At 37.2% G+C, this 12970-nt stretch overlaps 1 protein-coding gene across 1 annotated transcript in view; it reads right to left on the bottom strand.

The window, feature by feature from the left end:
* LOC102830727 (gamma-butyrobetaine dioxygenase-like) overlaps window positions 1-12970 on the bottom strand; it is a gene marked incomplete at its 5' end in the record, with an annotated part of 53050 nt that overhangs the window by 3242 nt on the left and 36838 nt on the right. The window contains 3 exons of the mRNA XM_006864902.1: window positions 173-339; window positions 5770-5966; window positions 10108-10213. Of these exons, the coding sequence (XP_006864964.1) occupies window positions 173-339; window positions 5770-5966; window positions 10108-10213 (470 nt within the window). The remainder of the gene's footprint in view (window positions 1-172; window positions 340-5769; window positions 5967-10107; window positions 10214-12970) is intronic.

Below are 12970 nucleotides of genomic sequence, written 5' to 3'. Positions count from 1 at the left end.
CCATGAACTTTTTGAAGCTCCTTCATATTTAAGCAAGTCTCTTGCTCATCAGCATTTTGTTGTAAGTATTCCACATATCGTACTTGAGAAAAGCTGTTCTAGATATCACTCTGAATGGTTAAGTTACAGAAAAATCTATTCTTTGATAGTTTCAGAAAATATATTCACTGACCTGGATTCATCTTGAAGGTAAACTTGAATTCTTTGCAGTTCATGAGATCAACAAACTCCTTCAAAGCAGCATAAAATGGCTGAACTCTTTCCACAGGTACATCAAATATTGTGTCTCTGGTAGCATTGTTGAAGTTAATACGAACCACTTGGCCTTTATCATCTAACCTAATATTTTTTAAAGGAAACGAATTAATGGATAATGAATAAAGTATCTTTTTATATCACTAAGGATCAATTCCTTTTGGAAGATATTTCTGAAATACCATATAAAATAATCCAAATACATACATGTACAGAAAATATCAAGGTTGACTGTGGTGCAATGTGTATATTTATTTTATTTATTCATTCATTTAGCAAGTGGTTTTTGAGTTCTTTCCATAAGTGTCAGAAAGAGTCAACTTAATTTAAAATAAATGTTACTAAGAGATTCATCTTTTCTCCATTGATAAGAATGTTGTTTATTGGTCCAGTTGTGAGGATTTTTGTTTTCTTTGCATTGAGATGCAATCCACTCAGAAGGCTATAAGGTCTTTGATCTTCATCAGTAACCAACAACCATCAACACTCATGGAAGCAGCAGTCAAGAAATCAAACAACATATTGCATTAGGCAAATCTGTTTCACAAGACCTTTTTAAAGTGTTGAAGAGTAAAGATAACAGCTTGAGAACTAAGGTGCACCTGACCCAAGCCATGGTATTTTCAATAACCTCATATGCATGCGAAAGCTGGACAGTGAATAAGGAAGATCGTAGAAGAATTGATGCTTTTGAGTTATGGTGTTTGAAGAGAATATTGAAAGTACCACGGGCTGCTAAAAGAACAAACAGATCTTCGTTGGAAGAAGTGCAGCCAGAGTGCTCCTTGGAGACCAAGATGGCCAAACTTTGTCTCTCATATTTCAGACATATTGTCAGGAGGGATCAGTCACTGGAGAGGGATATCATATTTGGTAAGGTAGAGGGTTAGAGAAAAAGAGGAAGACCCCCCAGTGAGATGGATTGGCAAAGCGGCAGCATCAATGGGCTCAAGTGTGACAATAATTGTGAGGGTAGCTCAGGATCAGACAGTGTTTTGCTCTGTTGTACATAGTATTTCTATGAGTCGGTACCGACTCGATGGCACCTAACAACAACAACAACAAGAAATTAAAGTTTTGCTATGCTTAGTGCAACTTATTTTTTGTATTTCTTGTGAGACTGTATTTAGATATTGCTCATTGCATCACTTTTTATAAGGATTTTATTAATTACAGAAGTATCTTAAATGTTGTAACTGATTATGATCCTTCCTCTTTTTTTGGTCTCTAGAAACTCAGAGCTAAAATTGAAATTGATCACTAGCAAATGTGCTGAACTTTATGATAATTACAGCTAGTTCAATTTGTTCTGCACTTTCTGAACCAGAAATTATGGTAGGAAGTTAGTTCCGTGTATTATCTGTATCATTTCCACTTCACACATATGTGGTAGGTACCAGGGTTCTTCCTTATGTATGAGATTGAGGCTAAGCAAGACGAAGCAATGTGACTGAGACAGCCATTTAGCAAGTATTTCATGTGACTGAATTTTCAACCATTCTTTACTCTAGTTATTTCATTGTATTTGCATTATACTTAATGGTCTCAAAAACTTTTTTTTGTACTAAGCAAGACATAAATATTTCTAAGAAATAAAAAAAATTTTAATCATAAGAAAAAATTATGTTACCCCAAACATTTAGGAGATAGGGGCCCTGGGTTAACAGAAAACCTACTTTGTTTCATCTCCTGTTGAAAATAACTAAGTTTATTAATGGTAACCACCTGGTGTTACACTGCAGGATAATGCAAAGTCAGTTTGAATCACAAGGTTGGCAGTTCAAACTCACTAACCACTCTTTGGAAACCCTATACAGGGTCGCTATGAGTTGGAACTGACTTGATTGTATTTAACAACAACAGTGTTCTCTAGGGATATCTTGAGACTTTGCAAATGGTCACATTTGGTAATGTCACTACAAGAAATAATAGGTGATGATTCAGTTGGTAGAACTTTCAGTTAAGCTCACTCAATAGTAAATTTCTTGGTATGTTCACTAGCGCTGCAGAATCTAGAATCATATTGTATAACAACAAAATTACAACTTATTATGGACGCGACTGTTAACTGCAAGGCCAGTGGTTCAAACCCACCAGCCCTCCTCAGAAATACAGGGTGACTATGAGTTAGAACTGACTTGATGACACATAACAAAAACAGTAACAACAATTGCCAAGACTTTTGAATTGTGAAAGCTGCTGTATCATAGATAATAATCTTTAGTGCTATTTCTTCTCTTTCTTGTTTTGATGACTGAGTTATGTTTCAACATTATTCTTAATTAGATTTTATCATGCTGTCTATCATTCTCTGATGTTGTTGTTGTTATGTGCCGTGGAGTCAGTTCTGACTCATAATGGCCTTGCACAGGGTTTCCAAGGCTGTAAATCTTTATGGGAGCAGAAAGCCTCATTTTTCTTCCATGGAACAGCTGGTAGTTTCAAACTGCTGACCTTGAGGTTTGCAGCCCGATTCATAACCACTACGCTTCCAGAGCTCCTTTCATTCTCTCATAGCCTCCATCAAATCTTTTAGGCAATATGCTGTTTCTACCACGAGTGGCGGTTGAAACCCATCATCTGCTCCTTGAAAACACTACAGGGTCGCTATGTGTCAGAATTTACTAGATGGCACTTAATAAGAACAACCTTCTGAATATAGTAGAAACTGATTTATTTTAACACTGTCACTACTGCCACACAAACCACTCAGTTCCAAGGCCCCATCATCTCCAATCTTGGATTCTACAGTAGGATCCTGACTGGTCTCCTTGTCTCCTACTCAAATACCCTTTTGCATTATATTCAGCACAGCAGCTAGAGTGATCTGCTTAAAATCTAAATCAGCTATGTTTCTCTTCTGATTAAAATCTTGTAGCTTTTCACTATTTCACTAAAAATAAAAGCTGGCTCTGGTAGCGTAGTGGTTACGAATCAGGCTGTGAACCTCAAGGTCAGCAGTTAGAAACTACCAGCTGTTCCACGGGAGAAAGATGAGGCATTCTGCTCCCGTAAAGATTTACAGCCTTGGAAACCCTGTACAGGGTTGCTATGGGTCGGAATCGACTCGACGGCACTTAACAACAACAACAATGTTCCTATCAGCTTGAAATACTATCCATCTGACTTACTCTATGGATACTTTCCCCCTCACTCATTCTAGTTCAGCTATACTGGATTTCTTGATATTCCTTGGACATACCAGACATGTTCTTAGGGACTTCCTAGGCCTTTTCTCTGGCAGATTTCTCTGCTTGGGACACTCTACTGGACAAGTTCCCTCACTCTTTAAGTCTTTGTCAATTAGCTTCTAATCAGTGAAGGCGTTTCTCACAATCCTATTTAATGACACAGACTTCCATCCTCCACAAGTCTCTGGACTTGCAGATTCTCCCTAACTTGCCCTAATTTTCCTTGTTTCCAAAGCATTTAAAAACTTTTAACATTTACTGTAATTTACTCATTTTAAAAAATCTCCCTTTTCCCATTTGATTGTAAGCTACACAAGAGTGGAGATCTTTTGGTTTTGTTCACCAATTTTTCCCAAATATTAATGCTGGTGACTGGCCTCAGTAAATGTTCTTTGAATGAATACATGAAACCTACATGTGGTACATGAGGGGGCTGAATTCATAGACTGGGGATTTGACTATCTGTCAGATGAATCTCTTCATATTTAGTTATTTCTCTTAAAAGAAGAATACAAACTTATTCTGAAATAGAAAGTATTATAAAAATTCATTTAACTGAGGTTTGTAATTAAATAAACCATGTCCTAGGAACACAGTATAAGGAGTGCTGGTAGCATAGTGGTTATGAGTTGGGCTGCTAACCTCAAGGTCAGCGGTTTGCAACTACCAGCGGTTCTGCCAGAGAAAGATGAGGTTTTCTGCTCCTGTAAAGATTTACAGCCTCAGAAACCCTGTGTAGGGTGGTTGTGAGCTCAAACTGACTCCACGTCACATAACCACCACCATTAGGAACACAGTACAAAGTAATTCTCAAATAAAAGACATTTATGACCTTTGTAAGTACTTGGAAAAAGTATTATGAAATAATGTTTAATGAAAAAGATGGAACACAGAATGTTCTATGCAAGGAATGTATAATTTTTGTTGACTTAGCATATTTTTAGGGTAGCATCCTTGTTTCCTTTTCAGTTCATGTGGTTCTGGTGGGACTGACCCTGCTTCAGAGGTCCAGAGAAAAATAAGTGATACAGGTAAGGCCAATGAGAATTCTCCAAGCTTTTGGCCATTTGGTTGGAGTTATTGGAAAAGAAATGTTTTTCAGTTCCAGATGACATTGATTATCCCTTGGTTTTACCTAATTTGAGTTAGATCCTTTCACTTCTGGTTAAAAGAACTCTGACAGATGAAATTGCAATGACTGCAAGCATGTAGAACTTATGTTTTAAAAACTGTGTGTAGAAAACCTAAGTATACATAGCAATCTGCATATGAATTTTTATGGCAATTTTATTTATAATTGCCCCAAATTGGAAGCAATTGAGATGTTCTACAATAGATGAATGGATAAACAAACTGTGGTGAATCCACACAACTGAATGACTTAAAAAAGTGAACTATCAGGCTATGAAACATATTTCTAAATGAAGTTGCATATTGCTAAGTGGAAGAAGCCAATCTGAAAAAAAAAAAAAAATCATATGATTCCACTTTTATAATGATTTGGAAAGGCAAAACTATGCTGTTGTTGTTAAGCGCTATTGAATTGGTCTCTGATTCTTGGCAACTCTGCCTAGGAGTGGCCGGTGAGCTTGCACCACTGACCTTACATCTCAACTGACTTTACAGTCCAGTGCATTAACCCACAGTACCACGCCAGGCAAAACTATAGAGATAGCAAAAAAATCAGTGACTATCTGTGGTTCAAGGGGATGGGAGAAGGAAATGAAGAGGACAAGCACAATGCATTTTGGGGGCAATGGTACTATTCTGTATGACACTATCATAGTGGACATATGGCGTTGTGCATTTGTAAAAACCCATAGGACTATGTTATGCAGAATGAACCCTAATGTAAACTATGGACTTCAGTTAAGAGAAAGCTATATTGATTTATTAACTTAGCAAATTTAGGAGTGAAATGCATTAAAACCACAGGAATGAAATATATTAATAATAGGAGAAACAGTGTGTAGGAGGGTAAGGACATATAGGTGAACTCTGTACTTTCTGTATATTTTTTTCTGTAAGCTTACAACTTCTCTAAATAATAAAGTCTACTTAAAAAATGAAGATTATATAAAGTCTTTGTATCTTCTCCTTTTATGTTGAGAGAGATTGGAGACTTCATGTAATCTGACAAAGAATTGTTTTATGGTGAAAAAGTTATTTTCTTTCCATCTTTCTTTCTTAAACTGTTTTAAAGAGATAATAAAATATAATATTTTTGGCCAATCAAGACTCTCTGCTGTATAAGCTTAGGTCAATGGAGTTTTTCCTTGCTCAACCTTTTTATTGCTATGATACATTTATAAGTAACACTTACTCTATAATCTTGTGCTTGGATTGTACAGAGAAATCACAATAATCCACACCAATGTCTGTAAAGTCCACAAAAGTGGAGGACAAAATTTGGAATGCCCGAGGATTTTTTTCCTTTAGCTTTCGGCAGACATTGAACCCATCTACAATGATTGAATCACCTCCAGTAACTGTTTGCTTTATGCAGTGCAGAAGCTGTACCTGTAAAAGAAATGGAGAAAAATGTTTACAAATGATATGCACTTCCCATGGACAAGTACATAGCCACAGAGGGCTAGAACTGAGAGTGAAGCATCCAGCTGATATGAAGTAAGAGGAGATGCACAAGAATACCTAAACTTGCAGACAGTACCCATTTGATCTAGCTTCAATGGCTTGATGATCAGAACTTGACTAGAGGAAGATAAAAATTTTTGATAAAGGAAACAAGTGTAAATTACTACAATTTGAGAACTTGACCTGTACTTTTGGATGTTGTTGTTGTTGTTGTTAAGTGCTATCGAGTTGGTTCCGACCCATAGAGACCCTGTATAGGGTTTCCGAGGAGCAGCTAGTGAACTTGAACCACCGACCTTGCATTACTTTTGGATGTAGTAGCTCAAAATACCAACTGAGAGGGAAGAAATCTTCACATCAAAGATCAATCCTACCCCCCTGTGCACAGAGTTGATAGGGATGGGCAACTTAGACATTGGCTACCTAAAATTGTTGTTAAGTGCCGTCAAGTTGATTCTGACCCATAGCAACCCTATATAGGGTTTCCAAGGAGCAGCTGGTGAGCTTGAACTGCCGACCTTGCAGTTCAAACGATTTTGCAGTCTGGTGCATTAACCCACAGTGCCACAACAGGACTCCTAAAATGGAGCAGGGGGGCAATAAAGGCTCAAAGTGACTGGCTTACAAGTTTTCAAGAGGGAGTTTAGTTTCAGAGTGTGTGGGAGAAGGTAGAACCCCCATTGAATAATTTTCATCTTGTCTAGATGGGTCTGGTGAAAGGAAATGGGGATAGGATTCTTATGATTCAAAAGTGAGTAGTTGTTTTCATGTCTAATTGTGATTGTCATAACTGTAAAGGTAGAAGTTTTATAACAAAAATGGGGGAGTAGTGAATCTTACAGTCCAGGAACAGAGGACTCTAGGACCATCAAGGCAGAATACCATGAGCGGAATGTGGGACCCTATCCAGAGAAGCAGCAACACCAGAGATGGAGGCATAAATGATGACATCGAGAGATAGAGCAGTTAAAGACTGTAGACTCATGGAAAGAGAAAGGCTGTGTGCTGGCAGCCAGGAGGCTGGCTTACAGATGTGCTCTTTGGTTGGTTGTTTAAATGCTTATATATTCCTGAATGTTTTCATATACATTCAAACAACAACAACAACAACAGCAAACCAGAGGGAATAAAAGCAAATACTGTTGAATGACAATGGAGGGGATTGTAATCATTGCAATGAAATAAAATACAATAGGATGAGTTTAAAACTGATGTTCTCCCATGTAAACTATCACTGAAATCACAATAAAAACTTAAAAAAAAATACATTAACTTGAAAAAAAAATTATATGCACTTAGTTTTATTGACATTACATTAAAGAAAGATTTTAAAAGACATGAATTTATTAAACACCAACAAACCTTTTAGAAATCTGTTTCTTTTGTATCAGCAGAGAAATGGGTTGGGAAGAAAAAGGGGTTTATAGTCCTGGTGTGGTGCTGTAGAATAATGCACTGGATTGCAAGGTCAGCTTGAACTGCAAGGTAGGTGAATCAAACTCACCAGCTGCTCCTTGGAAACCCTACACAGGGTTGCTATGAGTTGGAACTGACTTGTCTGCACTTAACAACAAGAAATCAATACTCAACTCTACATAGTCCAAATGTAGTTGAAGACGCAATTATGAATATGATAATGTTCCTTAGTAAGCAAAAGGCACACATATAAGAGCTGTAGGAAGTAATGCATTTCATGCTGGAGTAGTTCAGGAAGGCTTTAAAGTGAGATTTCAGTGGAGCAAAAGAAGGATGAATACATTTTGGGATATGTAGAATAAAATGGAAAAGCACATCAGGGGACAGTGATGATGAAGCCATTGGGATCAACAAGTTGATTGCAGCAGAGGATCACAAATGGGAATTGTGGATCAGCTTGGAAAAGGAGTTTAGAGCCTCATCATTGAGGTTCTTGAACATCATTGTATACAGAGGGAAATAATTGAAGGCTTTTGAACGTAGTCAAAGAATTAAACTTTTGAATGTAGTCAAAGAATTAAGACATTAGCTTAATTTTGTTATATAAAGTGGATTTCTTTATTTGTGGGAGAACTGGTGAGAACGTATTTGAAAACCTATTGTTAAGTGCCATTGAGTTGGTTCCAATTCATAGCAGCCCTCTTTAGGGTTCCCAAGAAGTGAATGGTGAGTTTGAACCACCAAGCTTGTGGTTCAAGCCAACCTTGCAGTTCAGTGCTTTATCCCACAGCACCACACTAAGACTCCACTTGAGAGCCTAATGGACTATTATTCAGTTGTAAGGATAAGAGGGAATAAAGTGGTGTGGTGGCTATGGAAATGGATAAACCCAAGAGATTTGGGAAGGAGAAATTAATAGGATAGTTAAGTATTGATTTGATTTTTAGAAAGATGTTATACATCATTCTATTTTCTAGTCTTGGTGTCATGCTGTAGGATAATAAGCACTAGGTTTGGACTGTGAACCACAAGGTCAGCAATTCAAACCCACTAGTTGCTCCTCAGCAATCCTACACAGAGTCTCTGTGAGTCAAAAACAGACTTAGTGGTACTAAAAAACAACAATATTTTCTAGTATTATTCTTTAAACTTTATTCCATTTCACTTCTCCAATCTGTCTTTAGAAAGGAGCTGATATGGTTAGTTTGGCTGTTGATCCTGTGGTCAATCTAGGTCAACCAGTCTTTATCTTATTCAGTTCCCACCCCAAAAGTTGACTTTAGGGATCATTTCACTGCCATCAACATATGAGTTCAAAGAAATCATATGGTGTTTAAAAATAAACAAAATGATTTAAAACATGTGAAGTCAAATACTAGACGAGGTTAGCTAACATTGGCAAGGACAATGGGTAACAAAAGGGGCACAGAGAAAACTTATTGGCAAGAAAATATCAGTCAACATGATAAAAAAAAAAACAAACAAAAAAATCTAACTTTTGACTTTGGCCCAGTTCTTCATTAACTAGAGGACTGCTCAGATTTTCCATCTCCATGATTTTTGAAGACATAGATTCCTGTGTGGTTACTTTATTTAGACAGTTTAGCTCTAAAAATAGGGACAAAGTGTCTTTTAAAATTTAAATGCCCTGACCATTTATTTTTTGGCTTAATAAAATGATGATTTTGAAAAATGCCACTGGTTTAAAGAAATGGATATTTTGTAAAACTGTAGTGGGATTCTCCTGGAGAATTTTTTTCATCACAATTTGTGGTGATAGACTAAGCATCTCCCTTCTTGAGAAGAAATCTAATAGATGGGGTGGCACATGGGTTATTCTCTTCTGTGTATGTGCATACTCCTTTGCATAGGTATCTTCATTGCTCTTCCTATAAGAGATGGAGTCTGTTGTCCCATCTATTGAATCTGAGCTAGACTTGTGACTTGCTTTGACCACTAAGCATTGCAGAAGTGACATTGGATTGATTCCTAGCCTAGCTCTTCTGAGATCTTGTATATATTGGCTGGCTCACTGTAAACTCTACAAGCTGCCTTGTGCATAAAGCCTAAGCTAGCCTGCTGGAGGATGACAGAATCGTGTGTGATGGCAGACTTGTGAGAAGCAAGCCATCTCAGTTGAAGTCAACGTAGCTCAACCAATCCAACCTTATTCAGCATACTCTAGAAGAACTTCCCAGCTGAATTTAGCCTAAACTATGAAAACTTGAGCTAATAAAATGCTGTTCTGTTGTATCTTTAAGTCATTAAGTAGGTGTATGTTACAACAACAATTTGTACAAATTATGGCTATGCAATTTGGGAAGAAAGTCCTACATTGTATTTCTGGATTTTATTTTTTCTTCATCTGTCTTGGAAGTGGTATATGTTCAAAAAGACCCCAAGGTATACATACTGCTGTTGTAAGATTTCTCTTGGCTAAACCAAAATAAGATCTTTCATGCCTTTGGAATGTGAGGATATTAAGGATTTAGGTAAAGAGATTTTGTGAATTTGGATTATGCAGAGAAAGAAGATCCTTATAAGATGCATTAGCTAGTGGAACATACAGTCTTCTACACTCAGAATTTAAGTGTACGGAAATATTGGCCTTTGGCTTGCCTTGTGGAAACTGTGCTGAAGCTCACCTTACCCCAGGTGGGTGATGAAGGGCTGGATAATCAGTGTGAAAGCTTAGCTTCCCAGTTGTATAAGCCACATTGTTTGCATCGATTTTGTCTTGAACTTGCCAAGTATGTCTGTAAAATACAAGAAACACATGTTTAAAAAGGCTGTGACTAAGCCAAAGGAAATGTGCTAGAGTGAACTTGATACAATGGAGCAATGGAAACTTTTCATTTTATGAAATAATTACTATAATAACTAGGAGCTAAGAAAGGAGTCTGACCCTTCTTTGTTCAGAGTGGCCAGTTCAGATGTTGGATCTCCTAATTTCTCATCTCCTCTGAACAAAAGAATACTTTTAAACATTATTCTGTGTTACAGAGTTGATAAAGAAGTGCATATGTGATTATAGACTATTTTTTAAATTGCGCATCAGATTTTTAATTGCATTCTTTTAACTACCACTGGCAGTACAACTTTATCAATCACCGCATAAGCCCCTCCATCTGCTCTGTTTCGGTTACCATCCTTTCTATCTTCTTCAAAGTAACCATAACTTCTATAGTTACGTATGGTATGTAAAAACATAAAGATCTTAGGCTTACAACTGGCTTTGACAAAATAATTTCTCTCCTCCATATGCAAAATCAGGAGTCCTAGTGTGACATTGTAGAAGTTCTGATGTGGTGCTGTAGGATAAGCACAAGTCAGTTTGAACCACGAGGTCGGGAGTTCAAACTTACATGTCAGTCCTTGGAAACATTATCTATATGGGGTCACTATGGCTCAGAACTGACTTGACGTCATTTAACAACAGTGTGGCCCTGTAGTATAAGCACTGGACTATTAACTGCAAGGTTGGCAATTCAAACCTGCCAGCCACTCTTCAAAAACCCTGTACTGAGTTACTATGAGTTGAAACTAACTTGACAGCACTTAACAACAACAAAAGCATAGGGGGAAAAATGGAATAAGCTCAGCTATTTCTACATTGTGTATATGGTAAGTTAATAGGAGCTATTTGCTAAAAAAGGTTGCATGGTCAATTAAAGTTTGGAAATATTGAGTTAAAAATATTACATAGGCCTGTAGGAATTTTTTAGTGTTCATACGCCAGGGTTATAGCTACTCTTCAAAACAGGAAGTTACAGGTGTTGTCTTTATTGATCTTATTTCACTCACTTTTATCAGAGTCTCTCTTAGAATTCAGATATTCTCTCAGAACTGCAGAGAATTCTAGATGACAGATAATGTTCCTCTACTATGAAATTGTCTATAATTCTAAGTGATTTGATCAGGACACTAACTAACTATATAATAAAGAAATATCTTTTTGTTGAAATGAAACAGTATCTGGTCCTTCACAGTCAGAATTTTATAGAATCTTCGTTTTTAGGTTCAAACTAGATAGTTCTAAATTTGGGGTTTATATAACTAGTTACATAATCCTTGTGTGGGCTGTAGGATAAACTTTGTATTGATAAAGAAACGGTTGGTACCTCCGTGGGAATCCTATACAGGGTTGCATTGAGTTGGAACTGACTAAGTGGCACTTAACAACAACAACATAGAATCTTGAGCAAATTATTATTTTTGATCTTTAATTTATATATCTATAAAATGGAACAATATATACTTCAAAAACTTGCTGTAAGAATTAAAGACAAATGCCTATATCAGACACATAAGAGATGCTTCTTAGGAAAGGGGCTCCTCCTCCATTATTTGAATACTTTATTTATCCTCTTAGGACACAGAACAAGGGAACATGGAATGGTTTAGAATCAGGTAAAGTGTGTACCAGGGTTGTATTCTTTTACCATACTTTCTCAATTTGTATGCTGAGCAAATATCTGAGAAGCTGGATTATATGAAGAATAGTGTGCCATTAGTATTAGAGGAAGACTCATTAACAATCTACAATATGCAGATAATACAACCTTACTTGCTAAAAGCAAAGTGGACTTAAAATACTTACTGATGAAGATCAAAGACCACAGCATTCAGTAAGGGTTGCATCTCAATGTAAAGAAAACCAAAATCCTCACCACTGGACCAATAAATAAACAACATCCACATACATGGAGAAAAGAGTGAAGTTGTCAAAGACTATTTTGCTAGGATCCACTATCAACACTCATGGAAGCAGCAGTCAAGAAATTAAACTACAGAGAACAAACAAAATGGTGGATCGGGTGAAAGTGCAGTAAGGAGCTCCGCCAGAAACAACACAGAATACCCAACCAAGCAGGCTCAGGGGATGGTCCCAGAACTCTGAATCACATATAAAGGAATATTTAGAAGGTTGGAAGACTTACAGATGGGGGAATTTATGGCAGAAGCAAGAAACCCATTGCTTTCTGGTTTGTGACACTCAGCTGCTCTAGGAGCCACCATCTTGGGTGAGACCAAGCGGGGGAAGATCACAGCAGTCACAGACACCTGGCAGAACCATGGAGATAAAGGTGTGGACATTCTTTTATTTTAGTATCTTTTTATTGGTCCCTTGCTGTCTGTGCACCTCCATTCTGGTGACTATAGGGGTGCCTGAGCTAGTGGACACCTCAGCCCCACCTTCGGAGGGTTCTACTACGCATGTGTACAGATATCCTCGAAATTTAAACAGAAAGTTTCCAGTTAAAACCAAATGGCCACAGCCGGCCCTGAACTGCCTATAACTAGAAAACAGGCTTGAACAGTGATTGTGGAGCAGGACAAGCAGACAAAAAAGGAAATAGGCCAAAAAATTAAATCCTAAGTTACGTCAAAGTGACCAATAGTGGCATCTTGAAACTTCCCAAGAAGAAGAGTGAAATGGGAAGTCCATTTCCTGATCATATCTACTTGGAGACAATCAGAAAGCACAAAAAAACCCCAAAATACATATCCAT

This window comes from Chrysochloris asiatica, unplaced genomic scaffold (assembly GCF_000296735.1).
Source record: "Chrysochloris asiatica unplaced genomic scaffold, ChrAsi1.0 scaffold00072, whole genome shotgun sequence".
In the NCBI taxonomy this organism is placed as follows: domain Eukaryota; kingdom Metazoa; phylum Chordata; class Mammalia; order Afrosoricida; family Chrysochloridae; genus Chrysochloris; species Chrysochloris asiatica.
The sequence above is the reverse complement of the archived record's forward strand: the minus strand, read 5'-3'. Positions and strand labels throughout refer to the sequence as shown.